The sequence below is a fragment of the Elephas maximus genome, chromosome 8 (assembly GCF_024166365.1).
Source record: "Elephas maximus indicus isolate mEleMax1 chromosome 8, mEleMax1 primary haplotype, whole genome shotgun sequence".
Classification (NCBI taxonomy): Eukaryota; Metazoa; Chordata; class Mammalia; order Proboscidea; family Elephantidae; genus Elephas; species Elephas maximus.
Genome location: NC_064826.1, coordinates 2197102 through 2220057, shown reverse-complemented (window position 1 = coordinate 2220057; position 22956 = coordinate 2197102). Strand labels below are relative to the sequence as shown.

The window sequence follows — 22956 nt, the reverse complement described above, 5'->3', positions numbered from 1 at the left end:
GGATTGCTGTTGCCCCATCTTCAGACCGGCTACTTGCTGCTAAGTTGCTCTCCAAAGTAGTTGCTGCAAGTAGGGTTTGAATGGTCTTGAGACCTCATATCCTCAGCAGTTCCAGGCGTAGCCAAATTTTTTAATGTTTGCTGATCACAGAGACGTGAAATAAAGTTTCATTGTAGTTTTAATGAAACTGATTACAGAGAAGATATGTGCCTCCACGGATCGTGGGCCATTTGGTCTTCCCATCTGTGAAACACTGGTTCTTATTCTTTACCCTTTTTTTCCAGGTCGTTTGTCTTTCTGTTACTATTTGTCAAACATTTTTTTTTAATCTGGGTACTCATCTTTGACAGATATGTGGTGTTATGAATTGAATTGTGTCCCCCTAAAAGGTATGTCAACTTGGCTAGGCCATGATTTCCAGTATTGTGTGGTTGCCCTCTGTTTTGTGATCTTACGTTATTATCCTATGTGTTGCAAATCCTAACTGCTATGATGTTAATGAGGCAGGATTAGAGGCAGTGATGTTAATGAGGCAGAACACAGTCTACAGGATTAGGTTGTATCTTGAGTCAATCTCTTTTGAAATATAAAAGAGAGAAGCAAGCAAGAGGAGAGGGACTTCATTGCCACCAAACAAGAGTGGCTGGGAGCGGAACATGTCCTTCGAACCTGGGGTCCCTGCACTGAGAAGCTCCTTGACCAGGGGAAGACTGATGACAAGGACCTTCCTCCACATCCAACAGAGAGAGAAAACCTTCCCTGGAGCCAGCGCCCTGAATTCAGGCTTCTCGCCTCCTAGACTGTGAGAGAATAGACTTTTGTTTGTTAAAGCCACCCACTTGTGGTATTTCTGTTATAGCAGCACTAGATGACTAAGACATGTGGCTTACAAATATCTCATCTACTCTGCAGATCCACTTTTCACATGGCTGATGCTGTCTTGATAAAGAGGGTATGATTTTGCAAGCACTCGCCTTTTCTCCTGCAGTGTGCTCATTGTCTGCCATTGTGAGAAGTAATACAGTGTTTTATGCATTATTGTACATGTTTGAAGATCTGATTCTGCCCTTGGTTTTTAAGCCATCTGGAATTGATTTTTATGTAGTGCTGAAGACAAAGATCTAATTTTGTTTTTCCATATAATCAGCAATTGCAAATTTCTCACTGATTTATAATGCCAGCTTTGGTTTAAATCAAGTTTCCATACATTCATAGATTTTTGTTTTGTTTTATTTTTTAAATTGTACTTTACTATTCTAGCTATCTGTGCCTGTACCAAACCTTCCTTAGTCATGATTCCTGGTAGGCCATTTCTCTCTAGATGGTTCTTCTTTTTCAAGAATGTCTTGGTTATTCTTGGATATCGTCTCTTTCATGCAAAGTTTTGAGTCAGCTACTCAATCCCACTTACATATACACAAAAAGACAGAAACTAATTCTTGGAATTTTGATTGAAAATTCATTTAATTTATAGACTAATTTTAGGAGAAATATTGTATTTACAATATGTTGTTATTAGATACTGTCAAGTTGATTCCAACTCATAGCGACCTATGTACAACAGAATGAAACCCTGCCCAGTCCTGCCCCATCCTCACAATCGCCGTTATGCTTGAGCCCACTGTTGCAGCCACTATGTCAGTCCATCTCATTGAGGGTCTTCCTCTTTTTTGCTGACCCTCCACTTTACCAAGCATGATGTCTTTCTCCAGAGACTGGTCCCTCCTGACAACATGTCCAAAGCGTGTGAGATGCACTCTTGCCATCCTTGCTTCCAAGCATTCTGGTTGTACTTCTTCCAAGAAGTATTTGTTCATTCTTTGGGCAGTCCATGGTATATTCAATATTCTTCACCAACACCACAATTCAAAGGCATCAATTCTTCTTTGGTCTTTCTTATTCATTATCCAACTTTCACATGCATAGGAAGCAATTGAAAACACCATGGCTTGGATCAGACGCACCTTAGTCTTCAAGGTGACATCTCTGCTTTTTAATACTTTAAAGAGGTCTTTTGTAGCAGATTTGTCCAATGGGTCTTTTGATTTCTTGACTGCTGCTTCCACGGGCATTGAGTGTGGATCCAAGTAAAATGAAATCCTTTAATAACTTCAATCTTTTCTCCATTTATCATCCATTTATCCAATCCCCAGTAATTATCAATGCATCCTGATTGCATGTTTAATCAACTTCAGACTGCAGAAGTTGATAAAAATCTTCAGTTTCTTCATCTTTGGCTTTAGTTGTTGGTGCCTAAATTTGAATAACAGTCGTATTAACTGGTCTTCCTCATAGGGGTATGGATATTATCCTATCACTGACAGTATGTACTTCAGGATAGATCTTGAAACGTTCTTTTTGACGACGAATGCAACACCATTCCTCTTCGAGTTGTCATTCCCAGCATAGTAGAGCATATGATTGTCTGATTCATAATGGCCAATACCAGTCCATTTCAGCTCACTAATGGCTAGGATATTGATGTTTATTCATTCCATTTCATATTTGATGATTTCCAGTTTTCCTAGATTCATACTTCATACATTTCATGTTCCAGTTATTAATGGATGTTTGCAGCTGTTTCTTCTCATTTTGAATCATGCCACATCAGCGAATGAAGGCCCTGAAAGCTTGACTCCATCCACATCCTTAAGGTCGACTCTGCTTTGCGGAGACAGATGTTGTCGTGGATTGAATTATGTCCCCCCAAAAATGTGTGTATCAACTTAGTTAGGCCATGACTCCCAGTATGCTGTGGTGGTCCTCCATTTTGTGATTGTAATTTTATGTTAAGAGGATTAGGGTGGGATTTTTGTAACACCCTTACAGGTCCCATCCATGATCCAATGTAAAGGGAGTTTCCCTGAGAAGTGGCCTGTCCCATCTTTTCTCTCTCAAGAGATAAAAGGAAAGGTAAGCAAGCAGAGAGTTGGGGACCTCATACCACCAAGAAGGCAGCTCTGGGAGCAGAGCGTGTATTTTGGACCTGAGGCTCGTGTGCTGAGATGCTCCCAGACCAAGGGAAGACTGATGCATCACAAGGACCTTCCTTCAGAGCCAACAGAAAGAGAAAGCCTTCCCCTGGGCCTGGCGCCCTGAATTCGGACGTTTAGCCTACTGGACCGTGAGAGAACAAACTTCCCTTTGTTAAAGCTGTCCATTTGTGGTATTTCTGTTATAGCAGCTCTAGGTGACTATGACAGATATTAAGTTCTCAGAATTCACGAAGGGCATTTTCACAACATAGCAATGCAAACAGTATTTGAAGTACACCAGTTTATCAATTGCGTCTTTCTAAAAATGTAACAGGGGCAGAAATTTAGAATTTGTCATGCACAGTAGCTTCTATTTCCATCACACATATATCTGCTAATGTATATTTTAGAAATACACTGTGAATGCCAGAATAAGATTCTTAATTTTTTCACTCATGATAATAGCCAAGGAAAATCTATACAGCATAACCATCTTGTTTCTTTTAGATGTGGGATACCTGCAAAATTGTTAATATCCGTTTGTCACTTAAGATTTAATGACTCCAAAGGAGCAGGAGGGAGCTGTGGGGAGGAGGGAATAGAAGGCATGAGAGGCTGGGTCATGAAGGGAATTGTGGGCTAGATTGTGCCCCCAAAAAGACATATCCACATCCTCACCCCTAAAAAGAGAAAGACACAGAGGCAGTGGCGTCACTAGGGTTGGTGTCCCCCGATGTGGTATTTCATGGTGTCACTCTTACCGCAATTTCACGAGCTAGAGCCGCCTGCCGCAAACAGCCAATTCTTGAGGCAGGGGTGAGGTGGGTAGCAAGAGCTTTATTAGGTATACCGGTATATGGAGACAGAGGGGAATGATCTCACTGGACTACAGGTCAGCTCGGGTTTTTAAGGGAAAAAGAGCCATAAGTTCTAGGAACTTGGGGAATGTGCACTCTCTTTCTTCTGTTTGGTTTCGATGGTCGTATCTCAAACATGTTGATCTTTTCTTGCCAGAATCCCATCAGCTGGGGGAGGGGGTGGCTGGCACCGTCTTTCTTCTTATTTGACAGGCTTAGAGGAAACACTGGTTAACACTTAACCTTTTGGGGGAGCTGACATCAGGATCTTACTTGGAGACAGGGATGGGCTAGGGGACTGAAAGGAGAGAAAGAAAGAAGAAAGAAAAACAAAAAACTGGGTTGGGTACTGTTCAAGATATGGCTGAGCAGCCTATTTCCTCAGCCCCGCCCCCGCCCCAAGGACCTTCTCCCATATCAGGCCCTACAGAATCCTTAGGAATGCTGTTGGTACTAACGGCACGTGAACTGTGATTCCCATACATCACTCCTTCTTTTCCTTTAATTACCACTTCATTCTCAAAACAGTTATTGTTAACACGTTCACAGATACTAATTACCACAACATTGTAGCTAAAACACCAGAAAATTTGACAAAATCAGTGACACCAGCAGCAACAAAAATGACAGCTTGTAGTGTGTGGAACCCTGTAGGATGGAGCAGAACTGCCCCACAGATTTTCCGAGGAGCGCCTGCTGGATTTGAATAGCCGACCTTTTGGTTAGCAGCCGTAGCACTTAACCACTACACCAGCAGGGTTTCCCAGAGCACATTAGAAAGTTCAAAAAGTAAATTAGCACAGGGTTTTAGCCTTGTGGGTATATTGATACATGTAAGCTGGGCTTACAAAAATATTTTTGTTATTATAACCACAGGGATATTTTTATAAAAAATAATAAATTTCTGCTGAAACACTGCAGAAAAATTTTACAGCCAGTCATTCTGGCATCGTGCCCTCTGACAGTGTCACCCGGTGTGGTCTGCATCCCCCTAGTGGCGCTGCCGCGCAGAGGGAAGACTGCCATGATGGGGGCAGAGATTGGAGGGATGCTGTCACAAGCCAAGGGAAGCTGAGAATTGTGGCAACATCAGGAGCTGAGAGAGAGGGGCCTGGAACAGTCTCCCCCAGAGCCTTCAGAGGGAGCGTGGCCCTGCTGTGCACTCCTTAGAGGAGGGTCCCTCCTTGCCTTCTCTGCCTCCCTCCCACACAGCTGTGCCTCTGTGTCCAAATTCCCCTCATCTCATAAAGACACCAGTTGCTGAGCTAGGTCCACCCTACTCCAGTGTGACTTCATTTCAACTAACAATATCTTTAAAAGCCCTATTTCCCAACAAAGTCACATTCACAGATGCTCGTGCTTGTGACTTCAACATTTTTGGGGGAGACACAATTCAACCACAACAGTTGCAGCATCTTCCAAGGGTAAGCAGTCTTTTTTTTTTAATAAACTCATGGGTTTCTATATACCTGATGTGTTTTAATCCATTGCAAGAAATTCTTAGGGATGTCCAAATTGCCCTTTCCTTGGTCATTGGGAGCCTGTTTGGGTCAATCCTGGAGCCTTGGGCCTGCCCTCGGTGTTGTCTGATAGCTGATCTTTCTGGTGGGACAGTATGTTCTGAGCTCATCTTGTACAACCAGCCCTGGAACCCATGACTTCTCCAGGAAGTCCCTTTTTATTCCTTATAGAGAATGGTATTTAGTGCCACATCTGGGACTAGGGTTGGTCTTTGCTTTGGGGCTTTTTCAGTGGACATTCTAGGACATAGGTATATGTTAAAATGCAGTAAAATCATGAGTTTACAGGGATGTTGCTAATTCAAATTCAGTAAACTACAGCTTTCAGTTAACCACATCTATCATATATCTGGAACTCTGGTGGCCCAGTGGTTAAGAGTTCGGCTGCTAACCAAAAAGTTAGCAGTTCGAATCCATCAGCTGCTCCTTGGAACCCTTATGGGGCAGTTCTACTCTGTCCGGAAGGGTCACTATGAGTCAGAATCAACTCAATAGCAATGGGTTTGGTTTTTTTTTTTAATCATATATCTGAGGAGCCCTGGTGGTGCAGTGGTTAAAACACTCGACTGCTAACAGAAAGGTCGGCAGTACAAAACCACCAGCGTCTGTGCAGGAGAAAGATATGGCAGTTTCCTTCTGTAAAGATTCACAGCCCTGGAAGCCCTAGGGGTCGCTCTGGGTTTTGGGTATCAAACATCTGAGGTCCCAGGGTAGCGCAAACAGTTAAGTGATCAGCTTCTAACTGAAAGGTTAGCAGTTTGAACCCACCCGTCTTGGAAGACAGGCCTGGCGATCTGCATTCAAAAAGTCACAGCCACTGACAACCCTGTGGAGCAGTTCTACTCTGCACACGTGGGGTTGCCACGACTCAGAATCGGCTGGAGGACAGTTGGTTTGCCTTTTGGTTTATTGTAATTCTGCTTCTGCTTTCCTCACGCTGTTAATTCCAGGGACCAACACATCCCTGCATTATTGGTGCGCATTATCCCACAGGTGCCGAGCGTTCTGATAAGAGTCTCTGCAGTGCCTCCTTTTGCCAGAAATGTCGGGGTCAAGAGAACATTTGTTGACAAGACCAGGACACAGGTTCTGATCAGAGCAAGCAGCAAGTTCAAGGACACAGAGTTTGGCGAGAGCCTCGCTCATATGGGCAAGAGAAGATGCTTGTCAGTTGGGGTGCCATGGGCGACAGAATCAGGAAGGAGCCAGATATTCTGGCCTCATGTCCAACAAAAAGGACTGTAGAGCTTCAGTCAGATACACCGCTATTTGTTTTTCATGTTTGTTTTCAGAATGTATCCTGGGTCTGGTTTTTCGAAAAGATTACTTTCCTATTTTGTCGGTAAAAGCAGAACTCAGGGCTGAGAAAAGACCAGGCTGACTTGAGGAACTGTTACATTTATTCTGTTCTAGGGTAGTTTGGTTAAACCACAGGAAACGTGTAACTCAATTATTTGCTGGCACTTGAAGAAGTGTTTGCATACTGACACCCCGCTGTCCTTGCTTTCCCCCCAGAGGACAAGGTGTGGACCATCGTGTCGCACGACTCACAGACGCAGACGACGGTGGTCGGCTACACCCCAGAGAAGTATTCGGTGACCCAGCTCGTGTACAGCGCCTCCCTGGACCAGATCAGGGCTGTCACCAGCAGCGCTGAGTACTGCGAGCAATACGTTGCCTACTTCTGCAAGATGTCGAGGCTGCTGAACACCCCAGGTAGGCCCAGAGCGCACGGGGTACTTTTGATTACGATCTCGGCAGGAGCTTGGAATTGCCTAACAATCTAGCAGGTGCAAATGTGGGGCTTATTATCTGAGTCCAGTCCCTAACGTGCAGGTGGCTGTAAATAAGCAGAAGAGAATGATTTGCTTGTTTGCTAGGGGAGGAAGCTGGGAACGTGTGGTGTTTTCCTTTAACCCCATGGTTTTACAGAACTTATGGATTTCTACATTTGCATGTGTGTGCATGTGTGTGGCTGTCTCTGGTGCTTAATTATCAGCAGTTGCTTTGGGCAAAAGTTTATCAGCAGTCCTGGGGAACTTCAAGGCATCCTCTCGGAGTTCTTCCACGGTGTTCAGGTACAAAGAACGCTTTCTGGAGGCTGCCTGCTGCTCAGTGGCACATAGAATAGCGATAGGATCACAGCACTTTGCTGTCTAGTCACTTAACTGTGCACTTGGTCTCAGGAAGTCTGACCTGAATTGGTTTTTCATGATGGCTTGTTTCAACAACTCTTCAGGGTGTGTATTTGTGTGTGTGTTTGTGCTGGTGTATGTGTATGCATGTATGTGTATGAATGAATATGCGAGTATGTGTGAGCGTGAGTGTGTGCTAGTGTATGTATGCGTGTGAGTGTGAGTACTTGTGTGTGTGCAAGTGTGCAAATGTGTATATGAGTGCGTGTGGGTGTGTGCATGTGAGTGTGTGCTAGTGTGAGTGTGCAAGTGTGCAAATGTGTATGTGAGTGTGTGTGCATGTGAGTATGTGCTACTGTGTATATGAGTGTGTGTGGGTGTGTATATGAGTGTATGGGTGTGTGTGTGTGCTAGTATATGTATGTGTGTGAGTGTGAGTGTGAGTACATGTGAGTGTGTGCATGTGTGCAAGTGTGTATATGAGTGTACGTGCATGTGTGTGTGTGTGCTGCTGTGTATATGAGTGTGTGTGCAAGTTTGAGTGTGTGTGTATAGGAATGTGAATGTGTGTGAGTGTGTGTGTACGTGAGTGTGAAGGTTGTAAAGAACAGACTATTCAGACGATGCATTGGAAATACCTTTACTGCAAGAAAAGCCCGTACTCTCTAGGGAGCCCGGGCAGTACATCGTTGACAGACAGACTGAATTCCCTGTCTCACTGCCCAGCAGAGATGGGTGTCTGCTGAGTCCGAGACAGGTGGGCTGGCTCTGACCCCGCCCTGGTGCGAGTCCTGGACGCTCAGGCCTTGGCTTCCAGTATCTTTTCCAGTGACGCAGAGGACATAATACTACGGCTGGATGACTGAGAATTCAGTACAGAGTCTGGTACATTTAAGATTTAATACATAGGAGATAAAATATTGATTTTTTTTTTAATATTAAGCAACTTTGGAAGTGGAATTATGCTATGTCAGAGACCAGTGGGCTGTTTGATGGCCAAACTCAGAATTATGTTGCCATCAGTGTTGCTGGGAGTAGCTCACAGAGAAGTTATAGCAACACAGTACTCAGCATTTCAGAGATTGGAGTTCTTCCCTCCGCAGAACCTTGTGCTGGAATATAGACCCCAAGGAACTAAGATCCACGAAGTCTGGAAGTGTTGGCTGGAGAGTGAAGAGGTAGTTGCAGCCGGGACGTGGGGGTGCTGCTGCAGGAAGGAGACAGAAAGACCACCCCAGGCAGAGAACGATCAGCAAATTCCGCAAGATGGAATACACATGGCCTTGAGCCTCCAGGGCTGTGAGCAGGGCCACAGTCAGCCCTGAGGAATGAAGTTGGGGGTTGAGTGGGACAGGGACAGAGTGTGGAAACTCAGTGCTTTTTGCAGAGGCAGGTGCCTCTCTGACGTCAGCACGTCGGAGTGGCCTGGGAGCTGATAGGGCGCACTGCTGGGGCCACACCCGAGGGGATTCTGATTCAACCTGGGCTTTGAGCCAGTTCCTTATAGTCGGAACCACTGCTGAGAATTTGCATTTCCACCCAAGAGATACTGAATTGGAATCTACCTTTAACAAGATCCCCAGCTGGTTCTTCTGTGTGAGGCATTTTGAGAACCACTGCTCTACCGTGTTCTCAGAATTGGTTCCTAACCAGCAAGCGGTGTTAGCACTGAACCCGTTGGAAGCCCTGGATTCAGTACATCTGAGCAGGCTCCAGAGTTTGCATGAGTAAGGAGGTCCCAGGTGATGCTGATTTGCTGTGGCGAGCCCCCACCCTCGAAGGCCTGCCTCCTGGGAGTACCCCCAGGAACCCTCCACCAGCACCCACCCCGGGAGCCCCCACCCCAGGGGCCTCCACCCTGGGAGCCCCCAGCCCAGGGGACCACACCCCGGGAGCCCCCACCTCACGAGCCCCAACCCTGGGAGCCCCTACACCGGGAGTCTCCACCCAGGGAGCCTCAGCAGTAGGCAATGGAATGTCTACATTCAGATCATTCCTACATTCACCTGCACTGAGTCCTGGTCTTTTTTCCTGGATTCTGTTCCCAGCACTGGGACAGATTAACCAAGGATCATGGAGCCAGGGGTCACGTCTGGGGTCTCCCAAGAGAAGACCCCTTCGTGGAGCCCATTTCACAGATTGCAGCCTTGCGTAAGGCCTGCAGCCCCCTGATGGGGTTGAGATCAGAGCAGAGTGCCGGCCGGGAAAGACCTGGTATTTACTCTCAGCGTTATTTACTCTCTTCCCTTCAGTTGAACTCCAAAGTCAGCTTTTACTTTTGAGTTTTGCACTGGGTATTAAACAACAGAAAATGGTTTCCAAGGAAGTCAGCCTACAGTTTGGGTGCCTACAGGAGCAGGTGGAGGTAGGAGAGTCGGTTGGCTGCCATGGGGGTGGTCAGCCCCTTCTTCCTCTCCCAGCCTTCTGCCTTCCCCGAGTCATAAAGGAGCCCTCCTTTCCTAAACACAGACTCTGCAGAAAATGAGGAAAAAGTAGGATGAACTTGTTTTTTAAACTGTATGTTAGCTGCATCTTCAAATAAGCTGAAATCTTCCCTTCAACCTGCAGACACCTGTTCAGGTGAGGAACCTCTAAGCTGAAAGCAAAGGCCAGTTGCTCATCTGCATAATAAAGACAGGATTCCTTGTTTCCAGACTTTCATGATTATAGTACTTGGCAAACTGTACCCTGAAAATAACTTCGTCTTCTGCTCCCTGACTTCTGGGGCACTCTCGATGCATCTAATCTTTCATTTACATGGGATCAGTGCTTAATCCATGTTTACTGATTTGAATGAAATGAAAAATGTTGTTGTTGTTAGGTGCCATCGAGTCGGTTCCGACTCATAGCGACCCTATACACAACAGAACGAAACACTGCCTGGTCCTGCGCCATCCTTTCAATCGTTGTTACGCTTGAGCTCACTGTTACAGCTACTATGTTGATCCACCTCATTGAGGGTCTTCCTCTTTTCCACTGACTCTGTACTTTGCCAAACATTATGTCCTCCTCCAGGGACTGATCCCTCCTGACAACATGTCCAAAGTATGTAAAACCCAGTCTTGCCATCCTTGCTTCTAAGGGGCATTCTGGCTGTACTTCTTCTAAGACAGATTTGTTCATTCTTTTGGCAGTCCATGGTATATTCAATATTCTTCGCCAACATGACAATTCAAAGGCATCAATTCTTCTTCGATCTTCCTTATTCACTGTCCAACTTTCACATGCATAGGATGCGATTGAAAATACCATGGCTTGGGTCAGGTGCACCTTAGTCTTTGAGGTGACGTCTTTGCTTTTCAACACTTTAAGGTCCTTTGCAGCAGATTTGTCCAATGCAATGCATCATTTGATTTCCTGACTGCTGCTTCCATGGGTGTTGGGTGTGGATCCAAGTAAAATGAAATCCTTGACAGCTTCTGTCTTTTCTCTGTTTATCACGATGTGGCTTATTGGTCCAGTTGTGAGGATTTTTGTTTTCTTTATATTGAGGTGCAATCCACACTGAAGGCGATGGTTTTTGATCTTCATCAGTAAGTGCTTCAAGTCTTTTTCATTTCCAGCAATCAGGGTGTGTCATCTGCATAATGCAGGTTCTTAGTGGGTCTTTCTCCAATCCTGATGCTCCGTTCTTCTTCATATAATCCAGCTTGTTGTATTATTTGCTCAGCATACAGATTGAATAGGTATGGTGAAAGAATACAACCCTGATACACACCTTTCCTGACTTTAAACCAATCAGTATCCCCTTGTTCTGTCTGAACAACTGCCTCTTGATCCATGTAAAGGTTCCTCATGAGCACAATTAAGTGTTCTGGAATTCCTCTTCTTCAAAATGTTATCCATAATTTGTTACGATCCACACAGTCGAATGCCTTTGCATAGTCAATAAAACCAGGTAGACATCTTTTTGGTATTCTCTGCTTTCAGCCAGGATCCATCTGACATCAGCAATGATATCTCTGGTTCCACATCCTCGTCTGAAACCAGCCTGAATTTCTGGCAGTTCCCTGTCAATATACTGCTGCAGCTGTTTTCGAATGATCTTCAGCAAAATTTTGCCTGTGTGTGATATCAATGATACTGTTCTATAATTTCCATGTCTGGTTGGATCATCTGTCTTGGGAATAGGCGTAAATATGGATCTCTTCCAGTCAGTTGGCCGGGAAGCTGTCTTCCATATTTCTTGGCATAGACGAGTGAGCACCTCCAGTGTTGCATCCTTTTGTTGAAACATTTAAATTGATATTCCGTCAATTCCTGGAGCTTTGTTTTTCACCAATGCCTTTAGTGCAGCTTGGACCTCTTCCTTCAGTACCATCGGCTCCTGATCATATGCTACCTCTTGAAATGGTTGAACATCAACTAATTCTTTTTGGTATAATGACTCTGTGTATTCCTTCCATCTTCTTTTGATGGTTCCTGCGTCGTTTAATATTTTCCCCATAGAATCCTTCGCTATGACAACTCGAGGCTTGAATTTTTTCTTCAGTTCTTTCAGCTTGAGAAATACCAAGCATGTTCTTCCCTTTTGGTTTTCCCTCTCCAGCTCTTTGCACGTGTCATTTTAATAGTTTACTTTGTCTTCTTGAGCTGCCCTTTGAAATCTTCTGTTCACCTCTTTTACCTCATCAATTCTTCCTTTTGCTTTAGCTGCTTGACATCCAAGAGCAAGTTTCAGAGTCTCCTCTGACATCCATCTTGGTCTTTTCTTTCTTTCCTGTCTTTTCAGTGACCTCTTGCTTTCTTCATGTATGATGTCCTTGATGTCATTCCACAACTCGTCTGGTCTTCGGTCACTAGTGTTCAATGCGTCAAATCTATTCTTCAGATGGCTCTCGTGGACTTGCTCTGATTTTCTTCAGTTTCAGCTTGAACGTGCATACGAGCAATTGATGGTCTGTTCCGCAGTCGGCCCCTGGCCTTGTTCTGACTGATGATATTGAGCTTTTCTGTCGTCTCTTTCCACAGATGTGGTCAATTGGATTTCTGTGTGTTCCATCTGGTAAGATCCATGTGTATAGTCGCCATTTATGTTGGTGAAAGAAGGTATTTGCAATGAAGAAGTCATTGGTCTTGCAAAATGCTATCATTCGATCTCCGGCATTGTTTCTATCACCAGAGCCATATCTTCCAACTACCGATCCTTCTTCTTTGTTTCCTACTTTCGCATTCCAATCACCAGTAATTATCAATGCATCCTGATTACATGTTCAGTCAATTTCAGACTGCACCAACTGATAAAAATCTTCAATTTCTTAATCTTTGGCCTTAGTGGTTGGTGCATAAACTTGAATAACAGTCGAATTAACTGGTCTTCCTTGTAGGCATATGGATATTATCCTATCACTGACAGTGCTGGACTTCAGGGTAGATCTTGAAATGTTCTTTTTGACAGTGAATGCAACACCATTCCTCTTCAGGTTGTCATTCCTGGCGTAGTAGTCTATATGATTGTCCGATTCAAAATGGCTAATACCAGTCCATTTCAGCTCACTTATGCCTAGGATATTGATGTTTATGCGTTCCATTTCATTTTTGATGATTTCCAATTTTCCTAGATTCATACTTCATACATTCCAGGTTCCAATTATTAATGGATGTTTGCAGCTGTTTCTTCTCATTTTGAGTCATGCCACATCAACAAATGAAGGTCCCAAAAGCTTTACTCCATCCATGTCATTAAGGCCAACTCTACTTTGAGGAGGCAGCTCTTCCCCAGTCATCTTTTGAGTGCCTCCCAACCTGGGAGGGCTCATCTTCCAGTACTATATCAGGCGATATTCCACTGCTATTCATAAGGTTTTCACTGGCTAATGCTTTTCAGAAGTAGGCTGCCAGGTCCTTCTTCCTAGTCTGTTTTAGTCTGGAAGCTCAGCTGAAACCTGTCCTCCATGGGTGACCCTGCTGGTATCTGAATACTGGTATCATAGCTTCCAGCATCACAGCAACACTCAAGTCCCCACTGTACGAAAAACTGACAGACATGTGGGGGAAATTAAAAATACGGAGCTTTAAATATTACCTCATCCAACCTAAGACAGTTGTTTTTAAATGCCAGAGTGCAGCAGAATCTCCTGGGTGCTGGTGCCCGTCCCCTGTCCCAGAACGCTGACTTGACAGGACTTGATGGGGCCCTGGAACTGAGTTGCTTTGAACAAACATCCGCAGGGACTTCTGTGAGCCATACATTGAGAAATTCTGTCTTTACGGCTGACATGAAGATCTCCTGATGGAATCTGAGATGTCAGCCTTTCATGTGGGAGAAGATTGGAGAGAATCTTAGGGCTCTCCTGGCCCATTGAAATAAAACGGCAGATCATCACTTGGTTGTCCAACTAGAGTCAGGTGGCATGATTACATTTTTAATCCTCCATAGGCCTGTATCTACATTTGTAAAATGAGCTTTGGCTCCAATTTCTATTTCCCATACTGGCTAACCTATAGAACAGCTGATGCAAGGAATAGGCACTGTTGAGGTAGAAAGTTCCCCTGCTTTGTCGTGCTCCGTGGCCATCAGAATAGGAAAGAGCACAGTTTAATAAAAATCTTTAACTTGCTGTCTTAAGGAGCTAATGTTTGCAGTAATGTTTGGTTTGGTTTGGTTTTTCTGCTCCTTCACAGCAACACTCCATTTTAAATATCCATTTACTCATGCTTAACTAAGACTGAATTATATTGGAACTTCTGTAGCAGTATTTGTGACATCTGTTTGAATACAAAGTAAATTCATTATAGTCACTGCAATTAAAATGAATATCAAATGAGTCTGTAATAGCTGTGTGCTTAAAATGCGATTCTTTGTTTTAAAAGCCTCACCCTCAAGAGTTCATCTGGGGATGTGTTGTTTCTAATGTTACTTAAGATAGTTGATTTCGTATGCCATAGGCCTCATTTTAATTTTGATAAATGTTTGGGTGTACTATGCCGTTAGCTAAGAAGTGCAGGATTACCCATCGTTGGCTTCCAACAACTGTTACAAGGATTATAACTGGTGCCTTGCAGTGCCATCGTGAGATCACTCTCTTTTATTACCACAAAATGAAATCAATTTTGGAGTCTGAAAAGTATAATTTTGTCAATCTTATGATCATGTCTGCTCTTGCAATGTGGCTATTAATTCACCCTTAATCAAGTTTATAAAAGACATAGACATAAATAAAAGTTGCCTTATCCCATATAGGAGAGCCTTTTTGGAGTGAGGCATACCAATTTGGGAATGAACCAATTTGCTCTACCTGAACAGTAAAAACCTTTCATGGCTACCCAAAACCAAGGAGAGTCAACATGCTTTATACCTCTCTCCCCAGCATACAAATATAATCATGTCTGAACTTCTGAAAGGCAAAGATCATTAAACAGTGAACTCTGCTTTTGAAATAAATACCTTGACAACTTGATTTGATAAGTTAGACACCAGGAGGAAGTTCCATTGGATCCACTTGGATAAGATCTCAGTCAGTGGTCCTAAGATGGCAAAAGTATTTTCCTGTATTTGTACGGAATCTGTAAGCCTGCTTTTAAAATGCATATTTGTGTATCTTAAATATGCTGTAGTTGTGTACTTATTTTACAAATTATATTGTACTTTCTATTTGATGATTTTCTGCTAAGGTATTTATCTCTACATTTATAAAGATAAGGTATTTATCTCTACATTTATAAAGATTTATTTAATTGTAGAGGCATGAAATTGATATTTCCTATTTTCTGGCTCCATTTAATGTCATTGTTGTTAGTTTGCAGTTTTTCATTTATTTTAATTTCTCAATGTAGTATGATTGTCACAAGTCATGGTTTTATTGCTTCTTTTGTTGAAAGAAGCAATATAAACTCTCTGTCCTTTTGGGTCATTTGCTATTAGATTTTGTATCTATTGAAGAGGAGTTATGTTCACAATTTTGGGCTTTAAAGTAAGCTGTGTAAAATTCAATGCCCTTTGAAGACACTGAGCTGTGATTTAGGAGCTTACTAAAGACAAAAAAAAAAAAAAAAAAAAAAAACATGGCCCTCTCAGTGTAGCTTATAACCTATTCTTAGCCAGCATTTCTAAACTTTGGCATGCTTTTCAAAATAATGACTTTTCCAAACGTGTGCTATGCATTATAGGAAGCCGTGATCTTTAACTCTTGAGATGACATACAAAAGAACATTGCCTCCTTGCAACAAAAGATTAACTTTTTCAGTAAATGAGATTTATTGGGATGAGTCTAATATATTAATCAAAAGATTAATCATTGCATCTAATTAATCACTGTATTCAATCATCATATTAGAACTGGAGGATAAATTAAACTGGACAAGTACGGGAGAGAGCAATAACTAGAAGCGAGAAATTAGAAAATTAAACCGAGTAATATCCCACACCAGGGAACTAGAGCCTTTGCAGTGGACGATGGTTGGAGGGACGAGTGTGGTGGCTGGGGAAACAAGTGGAGGCTATTTCAGGAATGTGAACAGCAGATCATCAGAATCTCAACTGGGATAATGGGTGGGGAATCAGTCAATAACAAATATTTACTGAGTGCCTCCTTCGATCAGGAGCTGTGACATATGAGCTGAGATCTGAAGGATTCATAGGAATTAACTAGGGAAAGAACAGGAGAGAAAATTCTAGGTGGCATAGTGGGTAAGAGTTCAGCTACTAATCAAAAGGTTGGCAGTTCGAATCTGCCAGGCACTCCTTGGAAACCCTATGGGGCAATTCCACTCTGTCCTATAGTGTCTCTGTGAGTTGGAATCAACCCGACGGCAACGGGTTTGGTTTTAATTTAGATGTCAGCACATGACGAGATTCTGAGATGGAGGGCAGGGAGTGCAGTGCTTTGAAGGGAAGAGAGAAGTTGAATGGTTGGGTAGAGAGCTTGAGGGTGAGAGAAGTGGGAACCTGAGACTTGGAGTGTTTCAGTCTCCTGGGGCTGCCGTAACAGCAACACCACAAGTGGAGGCTGTCAAAAACAGGACTTTATTCCTTCTTACACAGTTCTTAAGGCTAAAGGTCTAAATAGGGTCTCAGCCATGTGGGTTCCTTCTGTGGGCCTCTCTCCTAGTTCCTGGTGTGTGTTGGCAAGCCTTGGTGCTCCTTTGCTTGTAGGTGGATCCTCATGTAGGGCCTGTCATCCCGCTTGTGTGGGTATCTCTCCGTCTACTCTGCTCTCTTCACAACTCAGAAGTGATTAGGGTTAGGATACAGCCTATTCTGGTATGGCCTCATTAACATAACAAAAGAAAACCCCTATTTCTAAACAGGATCATATTTGCAGGTACAAGGGTTAGGACTTCACATAACTTTTTAGGAGATACCATTCAGTCCATAACGAGGTAGGTCCATCCAGAGTCTCTAGGTAATGTTGAGGGTTTCCCACAAAGGGCAAAGGGAATGATTTAGGAGTGGAACGCCAGTTGTTACGTGAAGAACGGACAGAGGAGGGAACAGGCATTATGAGGAGACCTGCTGGTAGGAGGTCACTGAAGAGGGTGTGTGAGTGGGTGCCAGGGGCTCGTGGGGGGTAAAGAGAAGGAGAGAGAGTTGAGAAAAGTCTAGATGGCAGCATCAGCAGGAATTGTGATTGCTTACATATGGTGAGTATATTGCTGTTGCTGGGTGCTGTCCAGCCGGTTCCGACTCATAGTGACCCTATGTGACAGAGTAGAACTGCCCCATAGGGTTTCCCAGGCTGTAATCTTTATGAGAGCAGATTGTCAGGTCTTTCTCTTGCAGAGCTGCTGGTGGGTTCAAACTGCCAACCTTTTGATTAGCAGCCTAGCCCTTAACTGTTGTGCCACCAGGGCTCCTTTATGGAGGGTAAAGAAGAGGGAAAACTCAACTCGAGAATTCAGGGGGTCGGGGGGAGGGCGGATCTAAGCTCACTGTGATGGTGCTCACAGGTGAGGTGCTGGCACTTTTGTGGATTTTGTTGTTGGGTGACAGAGTAGAACTGCCCCATAGGTTTTCCTAAGGTGTAATCTTTATGGGAACAAAGCACCAGGTCTTTCTCCTTTCGATCTGCTGGTGGGTTTGAACTGTCAACTTTTCAGTTAGCAGATGAGTGCTAACCAGTGCGCCTCCTTACTAAGGAAGAGCTGTATCCGTGTGTGAAGTGCTGCATAAGAAATCTGAAAGCAGGTTTCCATGTCCATCTATGATAACCTGTAGGGTCCACCTGTAGCAGTAGAGTCGATGTTGACTCATACCAGCCCTATAAGACAGAGTAGAACTGCCCTACAGAGTTTCCAAGGAGTGGCTGGTAGATTCGAACTGCCAACCTTTTGGTTAGCAGCTGAGTTCTTAATCATTTCACCAGGACTCCGAATTGACACCAAAAACTTAACTAATTTCCTTTTTTTTCTTCACCAATATTTCCTTAAAAGTACCCACAATTAAAGTAAAACGAAAGTGAAACAGTCAGGATAAAGCTCTCCACTCTCAAGTTTGGACTGAGGGTCAGAGAATATGTAGTCAGGGCTTAATGTAGAAAAGCTGTTTCTCCTGAGTCCTCTGTGTAGCCGGCATCCTAGGGGCTCCAGCCCCTGAGTGCTAGCCGTGGTGGGAACAGCAGGCTGGGGTTCAATTCAGGAAGTGACACGTGCCATGTTCTGTGGATCCTGCAGGCCATGTGCTCGGGCTGCCTGACTCCAGGGAAGCAGGAAGGGCAGCCCCCAGGCCTCCAGAGGAGAAGGAAGGGTAGGTCTGTGGGTAGCTGTGGCACCCCATCACAGGGCTCAGACTATGGGGCACCAGCAAGGAGGGGGGAAGAAGAGGAGACACTCATTTGCAAGAGAAAGGGAAGAGGAAGCAGCTGACTAAGGAGACTCAGCAACAGTTGATCAGAGCAGCAGAGCCATGTGACAGGGGCCTGAGAGCAAGGGGTTATGAGTAAGTTTGCAAATGGAGGAGGAGATAGTGAAGAGGACAAGGATGAAGGTATGACTGAAAAGGGATATAATAGATTCCAGAAGGGAAGAGAGGGCTTGGGAACTGTCTTGGTAAAACAGGAATACACCTTCTGAGAAGGGAGATAAAGAGGTGGGTAGGGACTGTCATCAAATACTATTAATCAAATGCTACTCCACCTATTTAACTTCATTTAGCTCTCAAAGTTATGCAAAGTGATTTCATTGTCTTCATTTTGAAAACAGCTCTCAGAAAGGTTAATAATCTCACTGAAGGCTGCCACTGGAAATGAGGAAGTCGGGTCCAAATGCAAATCTATCTTACTACAAACCTTTCTTTCTGACACATCGAAGAAAGTATGAGCCCTAGGAAGGTCGGAGCCCTGCCACTCCAAGCAAGGACAGAACCAACTCAGCTGGGTCCATCTACCCACTTCTCTTCTGCTTCCACAGATGAAAGTTCTCCTCCTTGTTTTTAACTTTTCTGTCCATTATTAGACGTACATCTTGCCATGTGGCCATGGCAAATATTGGTAAATTCCAGTATTTCTTATTAATAAATTAATCTTAAAGACAGCTTGCTTTGTTGTTGTCAGGTGCCATCAAGTCAGTTCCCACTCATAGCGACTCTATGTACAACAGTATGAAACACTGCACATTCCTGCCCTATTCTCACAATTGTTGTTATGCTTAAGCCCATTATTGCAGCCACTAAAAAAAAAAAAAAAAAAAATTTTTTTTTTTATGTCAACCCAGCTCCTTGAGGGTCTTTTTCACTGACCTACTTTACCAAGCATGATGTCCTTCCCCAGGGACTGATCCCTCCTGATAACTTGTCCAAAGTATGTGAGATGAAGTTTCTCCATCCTTGCTTGTAAGGAAGATTGTGTCTCTACTTCTTCCAAGACAGATTTGTTCATTCTTTTGGCAGTCAGTGGTGTATATTCAATATTCTTCACTAACGCCATAATTCAGAAGTGTCATTTCTTCTTCAGTCTTCCTTACTCATTGTTCAGCTTCCAGATGCATATGAGGGGATTGAAAACACCATGGCTTGGGTCAGGTACACCTTAGCATTCAAGGTGACATCTTTGCTTTTTAACACTTTAAAGAGATCTCTTGCAGCTGACTTGCCCAATGCGATGTATCTTTGGATTTCTTGACTGCTGCTTCCATGGGTGTTGATTGTAGATCCAAGTAAAATGGAATTCTTGACAATTTCAATCTTTTCTCCATTTATCATGATGTTGCTTATTGGTCCAATTATGAGGATTTTGTTTTTGTTATGTGGAGGTGTAATTGATACTGGCCTGGAGTCTGATCTTCATCAGTAAGTGCTTCAAGTCCTGTTCATTTCAGCAAGCAAGGTTGTGTCATCTGCATAACGCAGATTGTCAGTGAGTCTTCCTCCAATCCTGATGCTGCATTCCTCTTCATATAGTCCAGCTTCTCAGACTATTTGCTTAGCATATACGTTGAGTAAGTATGGTGAAATGATACAACCATGATACATACTTTTTCTGACTTTAAACCACGTAGTATCTCTTTGTTCTGTTCGAGCGACTGCCTCTTGATCTATGTATAATTTCCTCATGAGCACAATTAAGTGTTCTGTAATTCCCATTCTTTGCAATGTTATTAATAATTGTTATGATCCACATAGCCTTTGCATAGTCAATAGAACATGTAGTCGATAAAGCATCCTCCTGGTATTCTCTGCTTTCAGCCAGGATCCATCTGACACCAGCAATGATATCCCTGGTTACATGTCCTCTTCTGAACCCAGCTTGAATTTCTGGCAGTTCCCTATCAATATATTGCTGCAGCCAGTCTTGAATGATCTTCATCAAAATTTTACTTGTATGTGATATTAATGATATTGTTCGATAATTTCTGCATACGGTTGGATCACCTTTATTGGGAATAGGCATAAATATGTACCTCCGCCAGTTGGTTGGCCAGGAAGCTGTCTTCCAGATTTCTTGGCATAGATGAGTGAGCACCTCCAGTGTTGCATCCATTTGTTGTAACATCTCAATCGGTGTTCCGTCAATTCCGGAGCCTTGTTTTTCACCAATGCCTTCAGTGCAGGTTGGACTTCTTCCTTCAGTACCATTGGTTCCTGATCATATGCTACCTCCTGAAATGGCTGAACATCGACCAATTCTTTTTGGTATAGTGACTCTGTATGTTCCTTCCATCTTCTTTTGATGCTTCCTGCATCGTTTAATATTCTCCCTGAAGAATCCTTCACTATTGCACCTCAAGGCATGAATTTTTTCTTCAGTTCTTTCAGCTTGAGAAATGCCAAGTGTATTCTTCCCTTTTGGTTTTCTATCTCCAGGTCTTTACGCATGTCATCGTAATACTTTGTCTTCTCAAGCTGCCCTTTGAAATCTTCCATTCAGCTCTTTTACTTCATCATTTCTTCCATTTGCTTTAGCTACTTGACATTCAAGAACAAGTTTCAGAGTGTCTTTTCTTCCTTTCCTGTTTTTTTTTTATGACGTCTTGCTTTCTTCATGTACGATGCTGTTGATGTCATTACACAACTCATCTGGTCTTTGGTCATTAGTGCTCAACACGTCATACCGGTTCTTGAGATGGTCACTAAATTCAGGTAGGATATACTCAAGGTTGGACTTTGCCTCTTGTAGACTTGTTCTAATTTTCTTCAGTTTCAACTTAAACATGAACAATTGATGGTCTGTTCTGTAGTCGACCCCTGGCCTTGTTCTGACTGATGATATTGAGCTTTTCCGTCATCTCTTTCCACAGATGTTGTTGATTGAATTGCTGTTTATTCCATCTGTCGAGGTCTATGTGTACAGTTGCTGTTTATGTTGTTGGCAAAAGGTATTTGCAATGAAGAAGTCCTTGGTCTTGCAAAATTCTGTCATGCGATCTCTGCCATTGTTTCTATCACCAAGGTCATATTTCCCAACTACAGATCCTTATTCTTTGTTTCCAACCTTCCCATTTTAATCACTTGTAATTATCAATGCATCCTGATTGTGTGTTTGATCAATTTCAGACTGCAGAAGTTGGTAAAAATATTTAGTTTCTTCATCTTTGCCCTTAGTGGTTGGTGCGTAAATTTAAATTATTGTCGTATTAACTGGTCTTCCTTGTAGGCGTATGGATCTTATCCTATCACTGACAGCATTGTACTTCAGGATAGATCTTGAAATGTTCTTTTTGACCATGAATGCAACACCATCCCTCTTCAATTTGACATTCCTGGCATAGTAGACCATATGATTGTCCAATCCAAAATGGCCAATACCAGTCCATTTCAGCTCACTAATGCCTAGGATGTTGATGTTTATTCATTCCATTTTTGCCGATTTCCTATTTTTCTAAATTCATACTTGGTCCATTCCAGGTTCTGATTATTAATGGATGTTTGCAGCTCTTTCTTCTCATTTTGAGTTGTGCAACATCAGCAAATGAATGTCCTGAAAGCTTGATTCCATCTGTGCCATTAAGGTCAACTCTACTTTGAGGTGGTAGCTCTTCCCCAGTTGTCTTTTGGGTGCCTTCCAACCTGAGAGTCTCATCTTCCAACACTATGTCAGACAGTGCTCTGCTGTTATTCATAAGGTGTTCTGCTGTTATTCATAAGGTTTTCACTGGCTAATTCCTCACCAGGTCATTCTTCCTAGTCTATCTTAGTCTGGAAGCTCAGCTTAATCCTGTCTGCTATGGATGACCCTGCTGCTATTTGAATACTAGTGTCATAGTTTCCAGCATCACAGCAACACACAAGCCCCCACAGTATAACAAACTGACAGACTCATGGGGGAAAGAGAGCTCGACTTCTACTAATATCAAAACTCATTGCCGTCAAGTTGATTACGACTCTTAGCAACTGTGTAGGACAGAGTAGAACTGCCTCCATAGGGTTTCCTAGGCTGTAATCTTTATGGAAGCAGACTGCCACATCTTCTTCTTGTGAAGTAGCTGGTGGGTTTGAACAGCTGACCTTTTGGTTAGCAGTCAAGCACTTAACCACTGTGCAACCAGGGTTGCATTTCAAGTGTAGACTTGTTGAGCTTTGAGGTGAGACTTTGAAAAACATCAGCCTTCTCTATCGTGATGGAGAATATTTTTAATTCTGCCATCTTAATTTGTGAACAACTATGTGTGTAACTTGGTCTTTTTAATAATTTAAATAAAAGCAAATGAGAACTCTGTGAAGTTTCCTATCATCCCATAGATTTTGGAAATGGCCCTTTTATGCCCTTCTGGTTAGAATCATAACCTTTTGATTCTGAAAAACTATGCTCAAATAAAGACTTTTCTAACTGAGAAAAGAATTACAAAGCAAGCAGGAATGCAAAGCTAACATGAGAATTATGGCTTCTACTTTTGTTTCCCCTTTTAGTTATCTGGCCATGTGTTTCCTTACGCTTTCAGACAGGGCAGTGCACTGTTGTTAATCTTCTTTCAACAAAGATCAGATATGAAAATTTTAGCACCTTAGAATTGATACTGGAGCTAAATTTTCCTCAGACGTTATTGCATCTCAGTGAACAGACTTCTTCTAATTTATGAGGAGTGTGAGTTTATAGAA

At 43.1% G+C, this 22956-nt stretch overlaps 1 protein-coding gene across 1 annotated transcript in view; it reads left to right on the top strand.

The window, feature by feature from the left end:
* The window catches only part of CNTNAP2 (contactin associated protein 2), a 2020907-nt gene that overhangs the window by 1386767 nt on the left and 611184 nt on the right, over positions 1-22956 (top strand). Inside the window, exon 14 of the mRNA XM_049894552.1 lies at positions 6868-7068. Coding sequence (XP_049750509.1) covers positions 6868-7068 — 201 coding nt within the window. The remainder of the gene's footprint in view (positions 1-6867; positions 7069-22956) is intronic.